Genomic DNA, 26,376 nt, shown 5'->3' on the forward strand with positions numbered 1-26,376 from the left:
ACATCTTCTGTACACATTTGAGACAGATCTGTTGGGTTTGTACTTATACATATATAAAGGCAATTTAATTTGGGTGTTTGTGTAATCTAGATTTTAGAATTTCTTATCACCCAATTTAGGATGGAGTGCCAGATTAGCATTGAGTAGCCAATTGGAAATGATTATTTATTTATTTATTTATTGGACTTGATGAAAATCAGGAGGGCAGCTCAACATCCTGATTCTCGCACTATCCATCCGTTAAAAGTGTCTGTTGAGGGTGATGTTTCAACAGGGAAACTGCTGCTACGCTCCACAATATTGGTTCCTATGGAGCATTTGGATTTGTTGTGCCAGCTCTGAGAGCTGGTTATATATTTTTTTCTTTTGCTAACATATAAGTAGAATTAAAAGAATGCAAAATATTAATTGCACCACAATAGTTATTACAATGGGGTGAAGCCCCAACATTAAAAGATTATTTGCGGAGGGACTGTACCCTTTGGAAATATCCATCATTGATGGAACAAAAAGTTTTATCCAGTTACCTTAGGGTTATTCTTCATGTTCCCTCCATCTTTGGTGATGGGGGTGCGTGTGAAAAGAAAACACATTGGACTAGAGTACTTTTAGATGTTTAAAAGCAGATAGAAAAGGACTATGGTACCAAAAAAGATAATGAGCTCAATATACAAAAATAGTAAAAGAATGTTGCAACAAATGTCAGGCCTGTCACAAAAAGAAAGTCTACAACCATGCGGGCTTCATTTAGCCTGGTATAGACTTCACTATAAGTCAAAACAAACAAGAACAAAGAGACAAAGACATAGCGCTTCTTTCATACTACACACACATACAACATATAGAGCATTATAGTAGCTAAACAGAATATAAGTAAAACACAATAAATTTGTCATGACAATCTTTTCATTATAAAAAGAAATACTTCATTAGTATTAAAACAAAATAAAATGAATACAGAAGTAGAGTCATTGCTTAGTTCCTGTAAAGGAAATGGGATTAAGTAAATTTGTCCTCCCACTCTGGATTGGGGAAGGAATAGGAAGGACAGATTGAAGGAGAGGATAGTGCTGGGGCTTGAGTTGGCTGGGTCTCTGATATTCCAGCTCAACACTCTTCTCCACAGTTCCTCTTCCGTTCCAACACCACTTTGTTCCCAAATGGGTACAGTATTCGTTGGATGGCGGAGAGGCAAACCACAGACAGGTGAATTCAGAGGGCTTTAGAAAAAGCTTTTACTACGTTCTGCAAAACGGGTCCACCACACAGGCATGATAGACTCGTTTTGCAGAACGTAGTAAAAGCTTTTTCCGAAGCCCTCTGAATTCACCTGTCTGTGGTTTGCCTCTCCGCCATCCAACGAATACTGCACCCATTTGGGAACAAAGTGGTGGTGGAACGGAAGAGGAACTGTGGAGAAGAGCGTTGAGCTGGAATATCAGAGACCCAGCCAACTCAAGCCCCAGCACTATCCTCTCCTTCAATCTGTCCTTCCTCTTCCTTCCCCAATCCAGAGTGGGAGGACAGAGGCTGGTACATACCAGGTATTGGGTGGCAGAATTTGGCATACAACCTCAGGGACCAGGAGGTCTGCGGCTGGCCCTGAGCTTGGCATTTCAGCAAAGGGGAACTGGGGAAATGAAAGGGGGAGAGGCACCAGTTGTCCAAAAATAAACAGGGGACTTACCAAGTTTGTATTTATGTTTTGTTGTGCTCCCAGGCAGTGGCAAGTCCTCCTGGCAGCCACTGAGAAGACCTTTTGCTGCTTCTGCTGTCTATGTCCATTTTTTTAAACCCCATGCTGCTGCCACTTCAACTCTCTTTAGCCCCAAATGTTGGTAATGCTCAGACCTCCCCAAATTGCCCCTCAGTTCCCAATTTGAGGCAAAACTCTGATTTCAGGCTAGCCCTAGCTCATGCACAAAAATTGACTGTACTTCCTCTTATGGAGAACTGCTCCAGCCAAAGTTTCACCTAATCACTGTAAATGAAAGAGGGAAAACTTGCAGCTCACAACTACGTAGTGCTAATATTTATTTATAACATTAACTAATTACCTCAACACCTGAGAAAGTGTACAAAACATTTTAAAATACATTCCATAAGAAGATGCAAAACAAAAATCACAATAAAATATTAAAGAAGGAACTTGCCCCCCCCAAAGACAGTGTGGGGGGGGGGGACACCAATGCTAGCCTTAATGCATGGTTCAAAGTAGTCCTTTTAAAGTGAATGAATCCTGCCAAATTCTATAATTACTCTGCCTCTCGTCTTTTCATTGGTGGGATGAAAAATACTTGACCAAGCCCCTCTGCAGCCTCGTGAACCTTCTGCCTGCTTTCTTCCTGCCGTTGCTTCAACTCAGCCTTTAGCCTTGCTTCTTTCTTCCTCAGATCATGGATCACGTCTGCTGCGGTGATTCCTTCAAGAATGGCTTTATTGGGTGCTGACCTGCCATGATCCATTTTGCTGCCCTTTAAACACTTGGCTTTAAATACAAGTCTGTACGGACCATGCATTTGATTTATTCTAAAGGCACTGCTGTGGCATTTCAGATCAGAGAGTTTCAGTTCCACAACCTCTTGGGCTTTCCTGACAGCCCTGTAGAGCTCTCTTTCTCCTAGCTGTTCTTGCTTTTTTGCTTGGATCTAGGAAGAGGAAGAAACAATTAGGCCAATAATATATTCTTTAAAAAATAGCAAGGATGGAATGGAACCTCATTGCAAGAGTCTTCACTAATTTACACAGTACAATGGAATTCTTTTTGGGGCCTGGAAGGAGAAATGCCAAGCTCTTTCTCACTCTTGGCACAAAACTACACATACACACACAAGTTTTGGTTTTGTTTGTTACGCATGCCTGCATGCACACACACAGCATTGCGAAATGTTATGGGGTAGGATTTAGCTGTTAGTTGTGATTTCTCACCAACTGCATGCCCCATTCCCCCCTATTTACATTTTTGAAAAATCTCCAATTGAAAACCAACCAATAAATACTAAGATTTATTGCCACACAGAAGACACGTAAAGAGATCATGGGGGAGGTGAAGGTTCACCATCATTTAAAAGACCTAGCAATACTAACATAGAAGAATTAGTGGTCAAACTCATATGTGACTACACAAAAAATAAAGCTCCATGGTAGGCTTATGTTCTCACGGGTTTCCAAGTGTAATCAATTATTTTTCTTTTGAATGCTGCAAAGGAATAAATGAATGCAAATCCGACATTAAAAAATGACAACACCCAGAAACTTGTGAGACAATGCCAACCTCCAAAACGTTTTTGGCTGATAGGAAAGCCATCCTCATTCTTCATCAAAAGGATCTTCAAAACAGCATGAAACTGCGGAAGTTACTTATCAAGAAGCTTGATTCCATCTGTTTAGGCCTATAGAATGACAATAGGTTTCTTTCCCCCTAACAGGTGTTAATTAAGATAGTTAAGCTAGAAAGAGAGTATTAACACCCATGACTGCTGTTGCTAATTGTCATCTTGTATATATTTCATCATTACATAGAACTGTCAGAGAGTGCACCTCTTGAATTTCATGGCCATTTGGCCTCACAAATTTTTCCCCTTTCTCTATATCCATATATTATACAGCTGAGAGGAACAGCCCTATAGTTAACGTGGAAGTTGAGACAGAATCCAGTCGTTGGCCTCACCCATCCCTGCCTTGCTCCTTCAGCTGCTGGAGTTCAGGCGTTTGCTTACTTTGGGGCCAAAGTTCTTCTAGATCCTGATACTGCTCCAGATATGACAAGCAGCGGCTAAGGCTTTGTACATGGTTGGAAACCTCCCTTAGCCAGCGTAGATAGGACTCTGAGGCAGTTGGCTTTGGGGTGTGGTAGGAGACTCACTGGCAGGAGGGAGTATATGACCAAATCAGGCTCTTGGGTGTGTGTGGTGGGGAAGAGGCAGCCAGACAGCCAAAACCTTAAGGCAGCCTGTAATTTAAGTACTGCTTGTGACTTAGTGAGATGGGGTTGCACATAAAGGCAGAAAAAGGGAAAAAGAAGTGAACCAACTGGGAGCATAATAAAAACTGGGACAATAATCAAATAGACTGCTTTGCAGACTTGGTGTGACAATTACCAAGATAATACATGCAAACTACTTTCAACCCATAAAATCTACTGTTGCCCCACCCATGTCTATTTCAGTGAATATCCTTTTAAAAAAAACACACTAAAGAATTTTAGGATCAAAATACACCTTTGTAGGATATGTAAATGTAAATCTGTAGGATATTTTCTATTTTATTCTCTTTCAAATTGTAAATAAATCTTACCAACAAAAACCCCCATACAGGACAGAACAGAGCTGTCTCTTCTAGTCTGCAGGGTGGCACTGGCACCAGCATGCTAGTGAAATTTCAACTACTGCTACTGTGTTGCTTCACATGCTTTTTCTCTTCTCTGTATTATACATAAATAATGCCTTCAATACATTATATTCAGCCTCCAACTTATTTTCTCTGGTACCAGAGAAAGTGGGTGCACAGCTAGGCCAACAGTGAAAAACCCCTTGACGTGTGTGTCCTGGGTAACATGTGAACTGCTTAGTACATGTGCCCTGGAACACTTGTACTGACAACATATGATCACTCTCTGTGAGCACTAAACTCTGTCAGGATTGGCAATTTCCTACAGAGGAAAAAATGTGCACCTTCGCCTCATGCATTTTAAAAGCAAATCACTCCTGCTCAAAGCCATCCCAGGTGTGCTACTGTTATTCCGAGAAAGTTGAAAGGTGGCAAACTTTGCCGATTTCATCCAGAAATGGAAGGTAGCCAACTCAAAAGTAGAATCCTTTGAACAGGGACTGAAGCAAGTTTTGAAGCCAGGCGCTCAAGAGAGAGACCTGCATTCAAATATACACTCAGAAGTAGTAAGAAGAAGCACTGCAGTCACAAAGACCAACTGGTGACAAAAGGGTTGCCTTTTACATTATGCATCACATGATCCTTTGAGACTTGGTAAAGCTTCAGAAGACAAAAAATGCTTCAGCCTGTCAGCAGCCAGGGGGCAAAAAAGGAGGGCTGAAGCCAGTTTTGAGAAAGGGTTTAACATTCAGACACTAAAATATAGCAGAGTACAACCTGCCCTATGAGAGAAGGTAGAGAGATACTCCAAAAAGTAAACAAGAAACTCCTCAACTTGTTAGCAAATTAAATTATGCACTGGAGGCAGGCTCTCAAACTACTACTGCAGCCCTACAGGAAGGGGCTGGAGCACAGTGGCAGAGTATTGGCAGGCTCCAGGTTCAACACCTGCAGCATCTACAGGTAAAGCTAGAAAAGACTCCTGTCTGAAACTCTGGAAAGTCTCTGCCAGTCAGACAACACTAAGCCAGACAGACCAATGAGCTGACTCAGCATAATGGAGGTCTACACTAAAACATGCTGGGGGGGGGGGGGGGTGGAAGCAATTTGAATACACACAGTATCTTATATAGACCAGCAATTTTCAACCTTTTTCATCTCAAAGCATGCTAACAAGACACTAGAATTGTCAAGGCACACCATCAGTTTTTTGATAACTGAAAAGGCAACACTGTGCTGCCAACACGGGCTCACATTCCCCAATCTGCCTATGAATATGACCCAAACTCCCGTGGCACACATTCACGGCACACCAACGTGCCACGGCACAGTGGCTGAAAATTACTGATGTTGATGAGACTGTGTGAATTGGACGTTAGGCTTCCTACAAAGAAGCTGGCTGAGAACAAACTGAAACAATAAAACAGAATTCTGAATTGAATCAAATCAAATGGAATTTCAAAAAGCCCTCCAAATAGCTCTTACCTTTTCACAGCAGCCCAATTTTCTGCTCTTTGCAAGCTCAAGCAGCCCATTGCAAAGAGTCACCAGATCTTTTCTGCATCTGTCAATTTCCTCAACCATTTTGCCAATACCACAGCAACCCAGGTCAGTACTTGGCAAAATACTGTCCTTGTTACACACATTGTGCGGTTTTACACCTTCCATTTTAGGATCCAGAACAGTCTCCTGCAAGGTGGGGGAGGGGGAAAATTCCAGAAGACAATTAAATCATTTTACATAACCCAGGCTGCAATCCTAACCACACTTTCCTGAGAGTAAGCCCCACTGAACAAAACAGGATTTATTTCTAAGTAGACCTGGTTAGGATTGTGCCCCCAGTGAGTTGTTACCAGCTTAATCCCAGATAACTTTGGATAAATAGATGAGATAGCATTATATCCAATCAGTGGCGTAGCTGGAGGGGAGCGAAGCACTCAGGCTGGCAGTGAGATGGGTAAGTGGCCTCCCCCTTTGGAGCCATTCCCCACGGGGGGGGGGAGAAAACGGAGCTATACAGCTCCATTTTGCTCCCCCTGCTGGGAATGGCTCCAAAGGGGGGGGTACTTGCCAGCCTCGCTGCCAGCCTGAGTGCTCCACCCCCACTCCAGCTACACCATCGCATCCAATTTCTGTTTGTGAAAAGATATGCAGCTCTCGAGTGACGTGGATTCTGTTTTTAGAGAATACTGGAAGGCTGCTCATTCCCAAAAAAAGGCCTTGAGAGGTACTTGCAAATGACAAGAGTTTCAGCTTCCCAGTGGAGTAAGAGTTATCTGTCTGTTGGAGTAAGGAAGGCACTTTCAGAACAGCAAATGCAAAACACGTGCTAGTACATCTCTGGAATAATGATCCACTCCATACAAACCACAAATAATCTAAAATAAATGTAGATTATAGAAGGTAAACACCGCCTGCTGTACTCCTAATGTAAGTCATCCTCACAATGTCCCAAGCATAGCTATCTAAACCAAATTTTCTGTGAAATCAAGGAAATATTTGCAAAGGGAAACGCCAGTTCCAAATCAGAAATGATCACGTTGAGAGAAACCGTCACTGATAAAATGATGATTCCTCTCAATATGACCATTTCTCGTTTGGCTCCTGGATCCTCTTAATAGGGCTATGTGGGGAACACCATACATATCTGCCATTAAAAGGTGTGCCTGAAATGATAGTTAATCATTAAGAATATTTTTATACCATTCTTCAATAAAAAAGGTCACAAAACAGTTTACAGAGAGAATCAAATAATTAAATGGCTCTGCCCCTAAAGGGCTCACAATCCAAAAAGATGCAGAAGAACATCAGCAAACAACTTCTGGAAAAGATGCTATCCTGGGATGAATAGTCACTTTCCCTGCTAACTCTAAGAGGAGTATCAGGTTAAAAAGTGCCTCTCTGCCCAAGTGCCCCTTTGCCCAATTAAAACTTTTAACCCTGAAACATTCAGATAAGGAAGTAAGATTTCTCTTCAGTTTAATTCATCACAACAACTGATGGTTTGCTGACTGACATACGTATTATAAAGGCAGTTCTTTGGTGTATCACATACTTACCTGGATTCACTGCAAACATTTACATTAGATAAAATCAGAGCAGGAAGAGGTCTCTGAAATCCCCAGAAATCCAGTACTAACTGCTACCAGTCCCTATGCAGGAATAATTCCTAGAAGACCCCTTACATTTTGGAACATTTTCTAAACCCTAACATTAAATTTTATTAGTCTAAAAAAGAGCCACTTTTCAATTTTGCTTCTGTGCAATTCAAAACCTTCAACAATTTCATGAGTAATAAAGCTGGAACAAGAAACAGCTTCTTGGTTTACTTTCACTCTCACTAGCAAGGCTCCTATGCAAGTCGCGGAAATACATGAACTGTATTTGTGGGCTTTAAAGCATCTTACAAAAAGGTTTACAATTTACTACAAGAACCTTGATGGGTATATTTTAAATGCTCATTCTTCAACTCACTGTCTTTAAGAAACATTTTCTGCAGCTGTAGAAACGTTAAAGCTACATATCTAAGCAAAATGAATGCACTTATTCCTGAAGCCATCATCAGATGCAAAGAGCTTTTTATTGATTCCTAAATTGTTCAATGCTGTTGAAGGAAATCTGCAATTCCAAACATACAGTCTGACTGCAGTTTTGACACCTCATAAAATTTAGTGCCCCATGGTCTGTAATGAAGTTTTAGAAGCCCTCTTAGGAAAAGCCATTTATTTATAGCAAACTATGTACAGTCATATTTTTAAAAGCATAAAATAAGGAGAACAGGTTCTTGTTCATAAGAGGCGAAAAGAGAAGAGTGGACTTTGTACCATACAAGCAGGCATTAACTGCACTGCCCAGAACCAAACAGAGCATGCTTAGGGGACATGATGAGAGAATGCAGGATTCACTGCAGGCTCCTTCCCCACTCACAGCCATCAGCTAACCAAGTGAGAGAAACCTCAGTAGGGCCCTCAACCTCAAATGGCATCTTAAAATCCAGAGGAGACATTGTACATTCACTAGCTTTGGTTAAGCACTTAATAAAAGAGATCATTCATTCATATCCAGGACCTGTGAAGAAAAAGACAGCAGAGTGAAGACCCACCACTGCCACCTTCAGCTGATGCTGCCCATTTAAGGGAGGGAGCTTGAGAACTGCTGCAAGCACGAGTGGGGGAGAGGGGAAGACAGTGGGGGTGGGAAGGCAGCAATGCAACCCCCAGGTTTGCAATAGCAAATTGGACGTAGGTCGCAATCGCTCCACTTTCAATTTCGAAAGCTCAGGGAGCCCTGCGGAGGATCGTGTAGGGCTCCCCACACCCCTGGAAGGCTGCTGTAGGGACTGGTATATACATGCCAGCCCCTGCACCCCCGTTAGCGACACAATCCTGGGGATCGTGTCGCTGCCTTCCCCCCTGTGCCCACCCCTTATGGGGGCAGAGTCCAGGGCCCCCAGGCTGGGGTGTTGCAACCCCCCCTTTGAGAACCACTGCTATACACCCTTACTGGAATGAAGTCTCACTGAACTTAGTGGGACTTACTTCTGAGTAGACATGCATAGAATTGTGCCGTGTATGTAACTTGTGCCCCTTCCCACTTAGTAGCCATAGAAACACCAACAGCCTTGTGATGAACAGAATTGTTTTTAACACCATGCTTTAATTTATTTCCCCTTTTATTCCTCCCAATAACATTTTTTCTTTCCGATTTTGTGTCCCTTGGAGATTGGACTACCACTAATATTCAGGAAAAATGAAGCACACTTGGGCACTTCCCAATGGGGATGGGAAAGGCAGGATATCAATATTTTAGGAAAATAAATATAATTTCCTCCATTCCTTTACAGTGAGCTCTGCTTGTGTGGAAAGAGGAGGAAGCAACATGCACTCATGTAATATTTGTTTATTCAAGATAACACTTGATATTTCAAGACAAAGAACTACACTTCAAGTATTTAATTAGGGCTTACCATCCAACACCAATAAACTGATTCCAGACACTTCCATCTGAGAAAGGCTTCCAGTTGAGAGCTTTCAGATTCCATCAACTGCAACAACTAGATAAAAAGAAACATCCTGCCTTATTATTGCTGTGCAACCAAAAATGATACGGCACTCTCACGACAGGGCTGAAAGGACTTGGCACAAAAGCAGGTCAAAGTCTGCACTCAAAACCCCAGGGTTCCGAAGCCAGAATAGTGTTACATCACAAGTCATATCGGCCCACTTCTAATATTTTGTCTGTATACAGCACTTTCGAGTGCTCCATATACATCACCACAAAAATTCTGACTGCAAGCCCTTGGGAATAGGCTTAGATATAGAATAGCCACTATCTGCTGGGGCAGAGTGGGTGAGGCTGAGAGAGAGTGGGTTGCCAAAAGTCAGATATGAATTGGAAAACACTGGCTCACAGTTCATACTTCATGAGAACTTGGCCATAGTGTGATTACCAAGGTGCACAGAAAAGTAGCATATTAGGAAGAAGCTAAGCTATAATCTTTGTTCCTGGTGTGCTACTTTTCCAGGTGCAGGGAATTTTATCTTTTGTATAGTGGAGCATTCCCTCATGTAAGCTCCCAATTGCAATCTGAAATGATACAGAACAGATACAGGTTTACGTCCTCTATGAGATCTCTATGGCTTAATCAGCTGGTGTGAAAACCTAATGGACTGTAATGACAGTCAATTTTATTTATGACCAAAACGATTATGAGGAACAGACAGCATCACAGGTATATATAAACATGACAGAGCATAAAGCATGTATTGATTTATTTTGTCATGTAAATGGCTTTGTGAATGACCTTTTATTGAAAAACTGTATATAAATATTCTTAATAATAATAAATCAAAAAGAGAAGGCTAATGTACACGATGTTCATGAATATACTTCCTAGCACAAGTCTGAATTAGCAGTTAGGTTAAATTGAATGTGTCCCATAACAAGAGAGTTAACCATTACATGTACATATTTATTTCGTATTGCATAAGCCACCAAAGCAAACTGTGTTGCCTGTAATAATGAGAGGATTTTCAGTATCACACATTCAGATCCAACCATGCAAAATTTATTTCAGAAATCTACCTCCAAAGATATCATATGAAATGCAATATAATGAACCATGTCATCAATTTTTTGACAGTGGAAACCAAAGTAACAGTCAACAGGAAGCATAAGAGCATTTTTGCATCCATAAATGGGCCTTGTCCGAAATCTCGGTCTTGTAAACACTTTCTGAAATCCAACAGATGTGAGTTCTTGAGAAGCGAGCACCACCTTCTGAAAAATCTCCTGATGGGAATGACTCCTTTCTTTCTTTTTTCCTTCTTCTCTGAACTGTCTCTCTAACTGGATTATGTCCAGATTTGTCATGCTATTAATAAATATACCATAGTGGCTAAGCAGGGATTCCCACTTCCAGCTCCATTTATTAGCAATTATGCTGGAACAGAAACAGTTCATTTAGAGTGAAGTTGCTTACAAATTCACTCATGTGGACGTGAACATTGTAAGCTAAGGTGCCCACCGTCATGGAGAGCTTCCACACTCCCATGGGTAGGTCTTCAACAGGTGTGTCAAGACCCAGAACATCAGGTGCAACCCAACATCAGGTGGCTCACAGTAGGGCTGCTGTCACCATTGTTGTTTTGAGGCTCATTCCTGCAGGTTGCACAACAGCCAGGATTAGGAATCCTAAACTAGATAAACCCTGAAGACATTGGAGGGCTTGGTCAAAGTAACTGGCCAAAGCCATTCTCAATGAATTCCGCAGTAGTCTGTTCATCCACCTGCTTTTCCTTGTCTAACCAGCTCTGCCTAACCTTGCCTCCTTTTTCTCAATTTTGAAAAGGGAAGGGAGAAAAAAGAAGCAAAGTTAGGCAAAGGGAGTGCCATGTAAGCAACTGCCATGCTCTTTACATGCAAGGCCATGTAATTTGTAAACAACTTCACTCTTCTCTTAAATTGACTCTTTCTGTTCTAGTATAAATGCTAATAAATGGAGCTGGCAGTGAGAATCCCTACTCAGTCACTATGATATATTTATTAATAGCATGGCAAATCTGGACATAATCCAATTAGAGAGAGTCCAGAGAAGAAACAAATAAAATGCTTACATAGCATTAACTTGCATCCCTCTGTCCTCTCTCTCCTTCCATTTGGTCTGGAATGAAATCAGCGGCCGAATGACACAGTGATTGGACATCCACAGGCAGAAAAATGAAGGAAAAATGTGGTATTGTATATGAATGCATTGCTATGCGGATCAAGACCGGGAAACACCTGAAATAACTTTAGTGTCTCATAACTGCACCAGTTCTGAATCCAAATTTAAAAGCATGCTCAAAAGCACGTAACTATAAATGACATAACATTATGTATAAGGCACATCCTATATCAAATCTGAATTTAATACAGAACAAAATTCTAAAGCACATTTATGCACTGAGAGTAGCTCACAACCAATGCTTATTCACACAGACAATTGATAGGTATTGATACATACCTGAGGAAATGTAAATGAGATTTGGATTATATATAGTTTATTGTGATTATAGTGAAGAAGAGATAGCCTGAGAAACCATCTCCTGTCAAAATGGGATTAATACCAGGAGCCTGTTCCAAGTCTTCTAGCAAACCATGCACTTTTGGTATTTACAATTATCTGCAAGGTAATCTACAAAGCCTTAGAGCTGTGTCTGTCAAGCAGGTCTGTATCAAAATGCAAATTAGATATAAATTGTGTTTTATACATATGTTCTGATTATTTGTCATTTACAGTTGTGGACTTTAAGCATTCTCCTTCACAGGCGTAGAGTCTACAGAGTAGACTTGAAACGTTCTTTAGTGTGCTCTGCCCTATCACTGCTAAGGACCTATATAGTCCTAGGTTTCATTCACGGGCTCCACACCCCTTTACAGGCAAATTTCACAAATGGGTGCACAGGCTCTTGAAGGTGGGCCCAAAGTTGAAGGATGGGGTTTTAGGTAGGTTCCCGCTCCTAACAAGCTGCAGACCATTTCTGTAAAGTGGCTACAAGCATACATTCTCACCTCAGACAAATGCACTAGGTGTGAGCCAGTATCTTTCAGTCTCAATCCTCGTCTCACTTCCAACAGTAAAATGGCAATACTAATCTACCCCCCCAAAAGATGTTATAAAGATCACTGTAATAATGTATGTCAAGTGCTTGAGCATTCCAAAATACTATATGAAAGATCAACAGAAAGCACCAGGCATGCAAATACAGCCCATCATAGCCCAATGTATCACTTTCTGTTTATTTATTTTAAAAGATTTACATCCTGCCTTTCCTATGCTGGATCAAATGCCCAAGCTGGCTTACAATTCCAGACTAAAACACACAGTATATAAAATGGTAAGTAAAATCATAATAAGAGCAATACGTCTAATTGGAAGAGGACAACCAAAGCACCACTACAGAGGCACAGGGGGCAGACAACAACACATCACCCAAACACAAGGTGGAACCTGTTGCGGCCCCGTTCTGTCCTCCCATCCCTAGGCTTATTTACCAGGACTGGCAGGTATCTGGAGGTCGCCAGTGTGCAGAGCTGGCCTTGGTGGCAAGTCCATGCACTCCAGCGTGTCATATATTGCAACTGCCAGAAAATACCACATGCTGCTAGAATGCTTATTCTGGCGGTATATGGCTCCTCCGGGATTGGACTGTAAGTGTGGTCAACCTGCCTAGCCTTCTATCATCATTAGCAGTTTTACATTCCTATGAAATTTTCATGTGTATATTCAATTCCTTATAAAAAAGTTATTTTCAAAAATTGTTTGGATTTGGAGTCACTATCCTTTCCCTCTGTTTTCAATACCAGTCCAAAGGCATGTGGACTATGACCAGCAGTAAACCATCCCTAAAAGCATGTATGCTTTGAGTGCACATGTATAAGTGCAGGCATGTGTTATCAGAGCATCCATAGTAACACATCTCACCAAGGAAAAATGTTGAGGTTGGCTTCTCAATAAGTCCCTCAGACAAGTTAGACAGATCTTTTCTCCCTCTGCATTTCCCCCCTGACAAACGTCAGCCCTCATCTGGTTTTGTTAGATACCTCCCAGATTATTCAGAATCTGAATATTTTTAGCTCTAATACCTTAATTAGGAGATGGTGCTGAATCTATTAAGAAATGAATCCTGCAGCAAGAGTCAAAACTTGTCCCAGCGTTTGAAACAAATCTCAAGAAATAGGAGTAATTGGGATTTTAGATTACTTGGTGCTCGTTTGGTTTTTAGAGTTTACTTTTATGCTGCTGCTTCTTTTTAAAAAATATAATTTTACCTGCCCCAGAGTTGGGTCACATACAGATGTATAAAACCAGGAGGGTTTATTTTATTTTACTTTCGGTAGGAAGACCTTCCTATTTAATTTGCTCAAGTTGTCACTCCTGTCTGGCAATAGCATGTGTTTAAGCAGCACTCCCAAGTGTTGCAATTCAAACTAGAAATCAATACTCTTTGCAACAACAACATTATGAGGATGTTCCCATCAACAATCCACATTTTAAATCCATGCCTGATGCATCAACTAACTAACCCATGTTATTTAGTCTAATCCTTTGAATGTGCTGATCTTACATTTTCACCACTGCTGGACACAAGGCCTTCTAAGATGGCCTACTTTTGGTTGTCCATATAGATTCCACCAAGACAAAGAGAAGGCAGAGACTTTGAAAGTAGGGGCAGCGTAGATCAGTTAAAAGTAGAGACTGCTGCCCAATTCAGCTCTAATCCAAACCTAGATCCAATTCTGGGGCTCCCATTGCTTAAGAATTGTTTCAGGACCAGAGCAGGACTTTGTATGTTTTGCAGAGTTCTGGTATCACTTTAGAGGTACCCAGGATGCACTACTTCTTTACACTGATGTAATGATAGCATTGGGCCTTTGCAGAAACACAGCCTGGAAAGGGCTACTGTAGCCTTGCAACAGCAAGTCCAGTCACCGGTACACAGAGTGTAGGATTGTGTGGCTGATAATTACATGCTCCAGAGGCCTCGGCACACACTTGACAAGGCATTGTGCAGCCAGGGGATATCCTCAAACCACATCTAGCAGATCCATTAATAAGTTAATGATGCTCTTTGCTTGGTGATGTACTGAACCCAAGGCTGAATTCCAGAATCTAATCTGGAATTATCAGAACAACTTTGGGGTTATTTGGGGGAGGGGGAGGGGGGGAACCTTCCACATCCATCAAAACATTTCTAGAGTGGAAGCAATCTGTTCTAATCATTCCTAGTTAAAACCAACCCACACATATGACCCAGAATGCTTCAGGAAGCCAGTGCAAAAGTGCTTGAGTATTTTATGCGAAAAGCAAAAAGAATAATATTTTGCCATTTGAATCACGGCATATCATTTGACACAGTCTTTAAGGTCAGTTAAATCATCTTGCGTCAGTCTGCATGTCTTACAAATATAGTAGCATTAAATTAAATGACAGGATGTACTCCTAAGGCACTACAACATCTAGAAAGGCAGAGCTTATCAGAGTAGAGATGTATGGAAAGGGTGGTGACTGGGGGGGTGGGAAGTCTATTTTAAAGGCAACTTCCACATGAGAGGGGATTTCACATACCATAATGAACAAGGAACAATACAATTGCTACACACTCCAGCAATTTATGAAGCCCAAAATGAACCTTGGAATCATTTTTCAAGGACCAAGAACTCTACATGCTTGGCCAATAAAACGTGCCAAGCAATCACTCTTCTCTGAAGCCTTACTTAAAGATGATGACAGCAACTATGGAACTGCAGCTCTATTAATTCTCTTTCTGGTATGGAAAATTTCCACTGTGGGCCCATCTAGGTGACAGATGAGAGCCGAGGGAAATTTTTAGCTCAAGGTAATAACATTGCAAAGTAGAATGGCCAGCTTGAACATTATTAGAACACTGCCAAGACTTCCCATTGGGGCACTAATTGCAAGCAGAAGCTGTCTAGCTTCTTTATAAAAAACCTAAAGAAATACTTTTAAGATCAAAGTTGCCACAACGAAAAGCATCCTTCCAAGACAGCGCACAAGAGAGATTGGAAGCATTTCACAACTAGTTCTCTAAATATTTTACCTTGGATCTTAAATATCACGGTAGAGCTACCATGAAAGGCTGAATCTCACTACCAAAATGGGACTATGTGTGCAAAGCTACCTATGGGTGATGTGCTTTACAGCTGACTGCATCGCAAAGCTGCCATTTGTTTATCAGTAACCCAGATTGTTGATAGTTCATTCCTTCTGAGGTCACTGCACACTGGTCATGCACTGGATATATTGCTAAGTTGTGGACTGCCCTGCTACACAATTTTTTTTTTTTTTGCACTGCATTTCTGCAAGGGGCACTACTAGCAAGTCGGAAGCAAATAAGAGTGCTGAAGTGAACTAGGGATAGGCAATGGCACTGAAGAGCAGACATACAATGGGAGAGACGGCAGGAGCTTGCCATTAAGCATCTTGAAGGGAGGCGAACAAGACAAATTGAGACTTGCACTCCAGGAGGCAGTTAGGACACTATTTCCATGGCAGGGAAGTCGCCTGGGAAAGCTTCCATAGCAAGAGAAGCCCCTTGTCGATAAGAGTGGCAGCATACAACAATGTATCAAAGAGTGACCTGGCAAACCTGCTGCTCGCAGGAAATCTTGACTTGCTCTGGGCGAGTGGTTACAGCAGCAAGAATGGAACAGCAAATGTAATTCCCTTGATTTGCCCATATTTCTGCCATGCTACTCCAATCAGATTCGCTTTCTTTCCTGTTCCCCTGAACATATTTGCCATGGACACACATTGCCTGTTAGGAAGGAAGCTCCCTGGCAGCAGACTTGAGTGGGCAATGCAGATTTCCACTGCTCTAAAGAGAGCACAATTTTTGCTTGACTGGCTTTCTTGGAGAATAAATGCTCTGTGCTGCCACTCCTCCCCTTCATGCACCTACACATGCGCAATCCATCCTCCTCACAGGAACACAGGAAGCTCCCTTATGTCACGTATTGTCAACACAGACATTAGCAGCTGTTCTCCAATGTTTCAAACAGAAATTTTTCTCTATCCTACCTGGAGATGCCAAGGACTGAATTTTGGACCTTTTCCACGTTTTTCCACTGAGCAACAGCCTCTCCCCAACGAAATAAAAAAGGGCAAACAGCCACCATTTCCTAAAAACTGTTCAGTTAAGTTATGTAAATTCTAATGAACTGTTGCAAATGACCTTACTGAAATTATGCATCTATGAATGCAATTCATTATATACACACATTATATTGGTGGGTCTGCAAAGGTCAATTATGGTAGAATGCTGAAAGTTACTTCACTGAAGAACTAATTTAACACTGAGTGGACAAAAAACTATGTGGGGAGAGGGTGTCAACAACTCACAGTGTGTTTAGATCTTCCTTCAAGGAAAAGGACCCATATCCAGGACCCTCACTAGAATATTTGCTCACTTTTAACAAAAAAGAAAGTTATTTCAGGTGTTGTTATATACCTTGCTAGTAGATACCATCAAGCATGAGGTTCACACTACTCAGTTGTTACACAAGACCTAGTTGTTTGATCCTTTCAAGCTCCAGGAAATCAGGCAGAATATCTGAGACTTGGGGTGCAGAAGACAATTTAGAAGATGATCATCTGAATATTTAGGAGTACCCTAGACTCCCAAAGAGATGGGACAATCAGGTCACAAAACTGAGGGCACCTCAAAGTGTTTAAGATGTTTGTGGCTGAACAAAGCAAGCCTTAATACTTAGCTGGAGATTGTTAAAGGCAGGCTGGCTGCTGAGTCCCAGTTATATGGGATTCAGAAAGTACGTGCAGCCCTACTATTCATGAAGCAGCAGTTGGGCAGAGGAAGAACCTAAGCCCTATATAAAAGGGCTTGAGTCTTAAGACTGAGGGAAGAGTAAACGTAAGATCAGAGCAAGCAGGAGCTCCCTAGTCAACAATGTAGTAGGTTTTGTTTGCTCACCAAATAGTAAAGTAGTGTGGTTTGGCTGCTAACACTCTTTTTTGGAGTCATTTTTCTTGTACATACAGTACATACACAGGCATCATCTAAGAAGTTCAATAAAGCTGTTTGTTTTGTAAATTATGGTGGTTTTTTTTCTTCGTCCTGCACAACTGCAGGCCATCCATTACAATATTTCCAGACTATTCCCTGAGTAGAAGAGCTTACAGTGACCAGAAATGGGGAAAATGTAAATCCAAAGGGGTGCCTTATGGATCCCACCAGCTGCTGCGTTCTTAATTTCTTGCTCCAGGGCTATATAACTGATGGCTTGAGGATGTCACAAGGAAGTTCAGTACTGAAACCCTGGGCCTGCTGATATACTCTTGTGTTCAAGGATTACTCTTCCGGCTGTCCATGGCTATTGCAAGCCTTTTCTGCTCTTGACAGACACCTGCCAAGCAAAAATTCTGAGTCCTCTGGGGGCTGGAAGTAAATTTTGCTAGTATGCGATCTGGCCTTGGAAGCACAGCAGATAGACTGACGGAGAAGAAAGTCTCCTTAGCCACCACCAATCTTCAAATGAAATATGCAGAACGCTCAGCAGAGAACATGCTGAATCTCTTCATTTCAACTCCTAATCATCATTCTACCCTGTAGCAACTTTAGTCTCTCTATCAATATGAATTTAGCTGGCAAGGAGAAGAGAGAGGATGCTTAGGGTTCACTGTGTTGATGACACTTATTAATTAAGTCTGATGGTAATGCTGTCAAGAACTCAGCAGGTCTGTGAAATAATTGGCTGATGAAGACAATCAGCTCAAAATGCATCAGGCTTTGCTTTCCGAGATTAGCAGGCTGCCTACCTTGGTTCAAGAGGCACCGGGTGTCCACATACCCCACTCCGTATCTTTCTAAAAATGAGAAACCCCATGTGGGCTGACACCATGACTCAAGTATCAATGGGACAACTATTTTAAATTAATGCTGACTAGCTAATCCACATATTAAGTTAAAGGGGAGCCTTAAGAGCTGACTGCCTTAATGTTAAGCGGGTACTGGACTTTTAAAGAAAAGAAATGGCGTGACTTTTCCACTTCAGATCAAATACAGCAATCTCACTATCTGCCAATCATACCTTGTCTGTCAGAACAATCTTGCTCACCTCAAAGCAAGTTCTCTCACAGGAATTCTGCAGTGAAAAGGTATTCCTGACTTCACTGAAACCAGGCTAACACCTTTCTGCTGGCAAATTTCAACACCCAATCCTTTAGGAATACCTACCACACAAAGGAATGTATAATTTCACCCCCCAGTAGGCATATTTATTTATATACATACTGATATGCTGGTTTCTAAAAATTCACCCACTGTCCCACTGCTTTGAGCACCAGAAAAGTGGCATATAATTCTTTAAAATAAATAAATTTTAAAAATATTAATCAAAGCAACCTTAAGAGAAGTGTTGCATTGCATTTAGAGCAAAATACATTTTTCTGCTCTTAAAACCAAAGCTCTTTAGCTCTGTACATGCTAACTTTGCCACTCACACACACACACACACACACAGGGGAATTTTTGACTTGGATGAGTTTTACATGTTCTTTTGTTCCCACTGTCTAAAACAACTCATGCTTCTCTCTTGGCAAATTAACATGGGGATATCCTCATGGAATAGACGGCATTTGCTGGAGCTTTTGCTTAATGTGAATTGCTTGTTTGGTGCATGGCCAAAGGCTATAAATAAGCTCTGAAGCCCCAAATGTTAACAAATCCTCAACACCAAGGCCAGGGTAGACTAAAGTAATAAACAAAGAAGGTACACAACTAAAATAAGATGTGGAGATGGCAGGTAAGGAAACAAAGATAAAGGAAAGATAAAGCCAGCAAGCACGGATGACCACCAGTGAGAACCAAGAGAGCTACAGTTCTCAACGGAAAACAAGCAGCCTGTAAGAATTTGATGGAAAGAAAAAAACCAAAGTTACATACATATGAAAACAGAAGCTCAAAGCTCCATTTCCAGTATCTCAAGATTTCAGACTTTGGACTTTGACCAGTACTTGAGTGAGTGTGTATACAATTACTGCAAAGCACCAGAACCCATGGATACTTATAGCCAGTATAACACATATCAGGCCCTTCACACTAAATGATACCTTGAGGGTGGCGGGGAAGGTCCACTTTGCATTGTGTAGACCAGAGATGCCCAAACCCCAGCCCGGGGGCCACTTGCGGCCCTCAGGGACTCCCAATCTGGCCCACGGGGAGCTCCCAGTCTCCAATGAGCTTCTGACCCTCCGGAGCCTTGCTGGAGCCCACGCTGGCCCAACATAACTGCTCTCAGAGTAAGAGTGACCGTTCAACCTCTTGCATGAGCTGTGGGATGAAGGCTCCCTCCACAGCTTCACTGTTTCACGTCTGTGAAGCAGCAGCGGCAGTGAAGGAAAAGTTGGCCTTGCTTTGTGCAAAGCCTTTTATAGGCCTTGACCTATTGCAAGGCCTTCATTCATTCATATAAGTTTCATCTCTAATATATTCATTTATGTAAATTTATTCAAATTTGAAATGTAAATTAATTCTTTTTTTTTTTTCCTGGCCCCCTACACAGAATCAGAGAGATGATGTGAACCTCCTGCCAAAAAGTTTGGGCACCCCTGGTGTAAACCAATGTAAAGTTCTCAGGTGATGGATAAGCTGATGACATCAGCTTGCACCTAGAGGCCTCTTCAAGGGAAAGCACATTCAAGCAATAGGCTCAAACTCTGTTGTGATGAATTTTCTCTCCCTTTTGCCTATACTTGCCTGTGTTTTTTGCTACCTTTAGCTCCCCAGAGGCTTCTGTGCCATTTGGCAGCCTTGGAGTGCTGGGGCATACTTTTGGGGTTGACTTTATCTTTTGTATGACAAATGGCATTTGGAGACAGCAATGTGCTTTCTTTCCCATCTGAGGCTCAAATCCTATCCAATTTTCCAGCACTGGTGCAGCCCCAAAGTAAAGGAGCATGTCCCCATACCTTGAGGAGGCCTCTGTGACTGCTCCCCAACTGCAAGATGCAGCACATGCCCCATTGGCATGACGGCACTGGCCCTGGAAAATTGGATAGGATTGGGCCCTGAGATGGCTAGCATCCTGCTGAGATTGATATACATTTAGCAATTGGGTAGCAAACCTGCCTCTCTTATTCCAATGGGTGGGATAGAGTGACTAGGTAGTGTCCACTCCTCCAGATCAGGTAACCTGATCATATAACTTGATATAGCCAAGTTATAAATTTCCAAACCCACAGGAAGGATTATTCTCTAACCAGTCGCCTGACTGCCCATTTGTTGGGAACTTAGAGAGAAGCACCACTTGCCAAACTGTGATTGAAAGGACTAGGTCTTCCTTGTGAAATGTAAATAGATTAAGCTTGGAACTGTCTAGCCAGAACCATAATAGTGATTTGTCCCGTTATTTTAAGATAATTCAACAAATTTTCATGTGGGCTATTGATTAATAAGAACCCCAAGTGTTCAGTCTCTCGTGGGAGGACTTTTTTCACCCCAGACAGCTCTCTTCTGCCTGGTTTCTGTAACCTGGGATGGTGTCAGTGGATACAATTTAACAAGATTTTTCCCCTAGTCAGCTGCTAGTTCAACAAAGGAGAAGTGAGAAGCAAAAATGGGTGTGCATGCACTAACCACTAGGAACTATTTCTCTGGGTCATCTGTCTTCTTGGGATTCTCTTTCCTGAAAACTGTTGAAACCACAAAGCTAAGAGGTCCCTCATTTCAGGTGGATTATGATTCATGGAATGCATTCAGTGTGCAGCTACCCTTTAAAAAGCATTCAGAAATTGCAAATAGAGCAGCCAGATTACTATAGGGACTTTGTAGTTGGAGCGCATCAATCCTGTGCAAACTGGATAGACTTCATCTACTTATGGATAGACTTCATCTACTTCTAGGTTGAATTCAAGGTGTAGGTCAAGATGTAGGTCATTTAAATTCCTATGCAGTTTTGGGACCATAGTATCCTAAGGTCAGCCTTCTGCCATACAAATCTACCATTAACATTCATTAATAAATTCTGGAGTGGTTCTGCTTCATGGGCTTCATCGATTAGGCATGATTATGAGTATGCAGAACTTCTCTGTGGTGGCCCCCTGGTTTCAGAACTCCCTCCTGGGAGATTGTGATGCCACTAAATCTCTGAACTTTATCTTTTTAAAAAACATTCTTCCACCTGGCTTTTGGTGAGGACTGAGTGAAATTACAGCCAACCCTTTGATTTTACAGCCTGATTAGGTTGATTATGGTTTCATTGTTTTTATATTGCTTTTATCTTTCTGTGAGTTGTTTTGGGACCTATGGGTAAAAGGTAGTCAAATTAAAAGTCTGCATATTTCAGGGAACTCTAGTAGCTAAATTGAGGTGTATAGGTCAATGGAATTCCCCTTTTAAATTTCTAACATAGCATCATATCACAAAAAGAGGGTTACCTCTTTGTAGTTATCAGGTTGTCTCACGACATCTGCTTCTATGACTGAGAAATGGCCAATAGTAGGGTTAGTTTGAGAGCCAATTGTGCAAGCATGTACCTGAAATAAAAAGTATGAGAAATAAGGATACACAGAAGCTCATCACTGTTGTTATGTAGATACTTGAGGTTTGTCTATTTCTGGTAGGCTTGGCAATTTCCAAAGGAAAGTTAGTTTTGGACAACAGAAGGACAAATACTTTTTTTTCTTTATAGAAAGCTAGTAAAAATAAACACACAAGAATGAAACTCAGAAGTGTCCAGCACTGTTCTCAGAATGTTCTGCTAATAAAGTCCATTGCAGTACAAAGAAAAGAGAATTTTAAAAAATAGCCTCAAATCCAGCCCAAACCAATGCCTCATTCTGTTTGGCTACCTTAAACAGAAATGAAGCTTCTGAATCTAAGATGAGATACAATGTTTATATGTTCACTCAAACAAAAATCAGTTTCAGAATTTAGCCTTTTGTAAAAGAATGGAAAGTTGGTCTTCCAGAAAAGGTAATTTCTGTTTGGCAATCAAGAGAAGCAGCAGCAAACTGTTAACTCTAATTTGGTCAGAAGGCATGGCCAGCAAAAAGAAGAAAGCTTGCTGACTCATCCAGAAAAGAGACCTTTCCCAGTTTCAAGACTTGATGCCAGTTGGATAACACATGAGAACTTCATGCCACCCACCTGACACACACAAGGAATAGCACCTCTCCCCTACAGTCTACAGCTAGGTGGGGGGTCCGCTTGCTCTTTAACATGCTGAACAGAAAAAAAAGCTTCACAGTAAGGCCAGCTTTTCATTCGTGTTCAGCCTGTAGAAGAGCAGTGAGCAAAGGGATGGCCAAATGCTGTGGGCAAGAAAAACCACAATTGCTTCCCTTCTAGGGCCTGCTGAAGGAGGTCTCTGCAATTGCAAAGGAATTAGTCCAACAGTGCCTTACAAGTACAGGCTGAGGCTCATTTGACAGCCTGCCAAATGCAACCTCCAGTGACATGTTAAAGGTAGAGTGTTACAGAAGTGCTGAGGCTTAGAGGTGCGGACTTGTGCACTGATGCCTTCTAGGACAGTTTTCCCTTTAGACTTGGATGCCAGGGAAATGTCCTCCACAACACATTTGATAAGGTGGACAATGAGACTTGAAACCCTGGTGCCCCAGGCTAATAGGAGACAAACAGGTGTCAGAGCCCTTGAACTCCTGGGACCACTTAATATAAGCCCAGAGAGCCAAATGGCATCCAGTCAATGTTTCTCCTCTTTGGGATGCAATGGCACCAACAGATGATAGTCCTGCCTAGCTTCCGATTCTGATGCACAACAAAGAAAGGCTTCACAGAAGGCAAAGAATCCACATAATTATTCCATCACCAAGAGGAATGTAAAAATCCGTTTTTACAGAAAGAACCCTGCACACTCACACCCACATGACATAGGCAGAGGTTACCAGAAACAAAAGCATCCCTTACTAGGGTGTTTCACAGAGATTGAACCTGTGAGAGTCTGTCTCAGAGTCAACTTTCTATTGGGGAAACTATGGTCATAGGGTAGTGCAGCAAGGAAGCCCTCAACAGTGCAGGGATGGTGAGACCTTTTTTATTGTCAACAGAAATTCAGTATGGAGTAGGAATTAGGTTGTAAGATTTTTACATGTGGTTGAACAAGACAAATCCATCATTTGGAAGGAGCTGAGGCAGAAACTGAATGATGAACCATCTCAGTGGTTCCAATATTTACTGCTTAGGAAGCAAGTAAATACTAAAATCAAGCAAAGGCAGTTTAAACCTACAGATTTTGAAGTTTCATTTAAAGTACAAAAGGTCTTATCTATAATCAGTCAGGTGCCTTTGAATAATGAATTACAAAGAGGAGGATATTTTAAGATCAGAGGGGAAAGGGTGTTACAAATGTCTATATCAGAAAAAGAACGAGTTTTAGCTTTTTATTTATATTTTGATCTTTGTAGCCTTCAAGATAAGAAATGAAAAAACATCTTGAAGATTCTAATAAGTATCTGCACACTGGACAAAACATCCAGTGTGCAGATACGTTAAGCAGGGGGCTGGACTTGATGGCCTTGAAGATCCCTTCCAAATGTATAATTCTATCATCTATTCTCCTGAGAGAAAGTAACCTCTCTCATTCTCTCTGTAAGGCAAAATGTGTAATCCAGATCACATCAGAACTAAAAAAAACAACAGTTTTCATTTACATTTCTAGAAACCAGTCTGGAGAAAATAATCAAATTTAGAAGTATGCCATTCTGAGAATAATTACTTTATGGAGAAGCTTGCAATGCTCTTGCTGTTCAGTGTGGCAACTCCTCCACCGGAACTGCAGGCGGCCATTCAACCACTGCAAGTATCGGACATCTCTCTGGCCTTTCCTGTGTGTTGTTGGAACCAGATTTCTCCTATCCATCAGGCTTTTCAGAGGGGCATCACACTAAGATTAGGAGACAACATCATCTTTCAATTTTTTATTTTTGAGAAATGCATCTTCAGAATAAGTAACAGAACAAAGATTTTTCTGACACAAAGACAGCTGACACAAGTACAGAAACCAAATCTTTTAAAAACTATCTTAAGCCCATGGGGATGCCATGAACCAGTGAAAACTAAGGAAGGAGCTGCCTCATTCTCTTTGATGTCAAACACTTGCAAACTCTGATTTAATGTAGCAGAAAATGTTGCCTATATGCTTTGCAATGCAGCAGGGAGTCTCAATAGAACTACTCTTGTGACAGAATCACATGCACGTAAGGCAATTTTTTAAAATCTTCTAATTTAAAGGTATCAAATATTTATGCTTATGAACTGGCCAAGTGTGCCTTCTTCAGTTTGATTCTCTGCATGAAAAAGGAATCCCAAGGTGCCTTTGCCCAGCTATAAAGCCAATACCCAAAGGAATAAGTTCTCTGAGAAGAGGTTCCTTAGCTGTTGAACTTTCTACCTGCTGACAAATGAAGTAACACAAGAGAAGGACTTATGGGACAAGGTGCAATGTCCAATGATCATAAACTCTCCCTGAAGACATAATCAAAAGATACAGTGATTAGACCATTCAGAGGCTACTAAGAGACTATTCCGTTTTAAACAAGGCATTTCTGTTGAACAAGCTCAATTTTTAGCATGCCTAATTCCACAGGTCAAGTTTAATTTTACAAGATTCATTATTTTAATGATGCCTTAGACCAGCAGTTCTTAAACATTACAATCTCTGGAGCCCTTTACAATCCTAAATGGAATCTCGGGGAGCTTTGGAGAGCCCAAGAGCATCAGCACATGTGCAGAGTGATACAGTACTGAGCAGATGGTGGCCACTGATTGTGTGCTCATGGAGCTCCTTAAGGGTTTCATGCAGCCCCATGGCTCCTGCGAGTACACTTAGAGAAACACTGTCCTAGACTTCTGGATTGTCTTAGGAAATCACTCAGCTGTGCAAATCCTGATTGATGGATTTTAGCTGAAAAGTTTTAGTCAATTAGCCACAATTCTTGATGTCACAACTCTTTGTAATAAAAATATGATAAAACAATATTTTTCTCCTTCAAATATTAGCCCTTGAAGCAACAGATCAGCCAAACAGAAGCTAAAGTGACATTTATAGAACAGAAATAATTGAATCTAAAAATGTATGTTGCTGTTCTAACCACGAATATATGATGCAACCCACGCTGACAAAGAAACTCCCATTAGTTTTAATGGAGTTGGAAAGTATACAAGATCATTTGATTTTTTAAATCGGGTACACAAACAACCTTCACTTCTGTCCTGACTCTTAATGCTTAAGGCAGTCTCCTGGACATGTAGGTTTTCAACATTAGGACTATTTAAGAACAAATTTTATGCTGCCTGAAAATAAAAGGAATAACAAGGTCTGGACACTGCTACTAGAGCCAACATTAGTTCTCCTTAATTATATCACAGCTTCTCGTGTTCATTTGCTGTTTCTTAGCAACAGTAACCTTCTGTTTATTTTAGCCTGTCACAAGCTGAACATCCCTGTTGGCTCCACTGAAAACATACAAGACACATTTTCTCTAAGCTAAGCAACTGGGTTCCAAACGAGCATCGAATGTAAATCTAAACTTTTGGGTGTCTGTGCAAGTGACAAAGACTGCAAAACAATGACTGCAGTCTTGGTTATTGATCAGACAAGTGAAACAATAGTTAACAGACCTGCCAAGAATGCCCTTATAGGAGAGACAGGAGGGTCCTTACCTGCAGTAGTATTGCCACCTCCTGCCTTTGATAAGGCATAGGGACAGGGAGAACACAGGGAAAGTAGTGTTGTACTGGGCTACAGCAGATGCACTTTCTTTTCAAAAACAGGAGAGAGCAGAAAGAAGAGAGACCCAGCAGCAACTCAAGGGGGCCAGGAGATACAAGGATGTGGAGATCAATCTGGGAGCAAGACTGAAGGCTAGAGTGCTCTGCATGCTACAGGAGGAAGGAAATCCCAGGATATAGCAAGAAGGGGAAATTTGAGTTGTGTTACAGCAAAATCCCCCCCATTTATTGTATTTCTGGTTAGGCTACTTTGATATCAAGAATAGGCCTTCATATA

The 26,376-nt window shown here is 41.4% G+C and overlaps 1 protein-coding gene across 1 annotated transcript in view; it reads right to left on the bottom strand.

Moving 5' to 3' along the window:
- Nucleotides 1-2,156: 2,156 nt before the first annotated feature.
- Nucleotides 2,157-26,376, bottom strand: part of TEDC1 (tubulin epsilon and delta complex 1) — a 33,114-nt gene continuing 8,894 nt past the window's right edge. The window contains exons 4-8 of the mRNA XM_066624524.1: nt 24,085-24,252; nt 21,785-21,883; nt 9,296-9,382; nt 5,815-6,018; nt 2,157-2,648 (exon numbers count right to left, since the gene is read on the bottom strand). Coding sequence (XP_066480621.1) covers nt 2,256-2,648; nt 5,815-6,018; nt 9,296-9,382; nt 21,785-21,883; nt 24,085-24,252 — 951 coding nt within the window. The 3' untranslated portion in view covers nt 2,157-2,255. The remainder of the gene's footprint in view (nt 2,649-5,814; nt 6,019-9,295; nt 9,383-21,784; nt 21,884-24,084; nt 24,253-26,376) is intronic.

Source organism: Tiliqua scincoides, chromosome 4 (assembly GCF_035046505.1).
Source record: "Tiliqua scincoides isolate rTilSci1 chromosome 4, rTilSci1.hap2, whole genome shotgun sequence".
Taxonomy (NCBI): Eukaryota; Metazoa; Chordata; class Lepidosauria; order Squamata; family Scincidae; genus Tiliqua; species Tiliqua scincoides.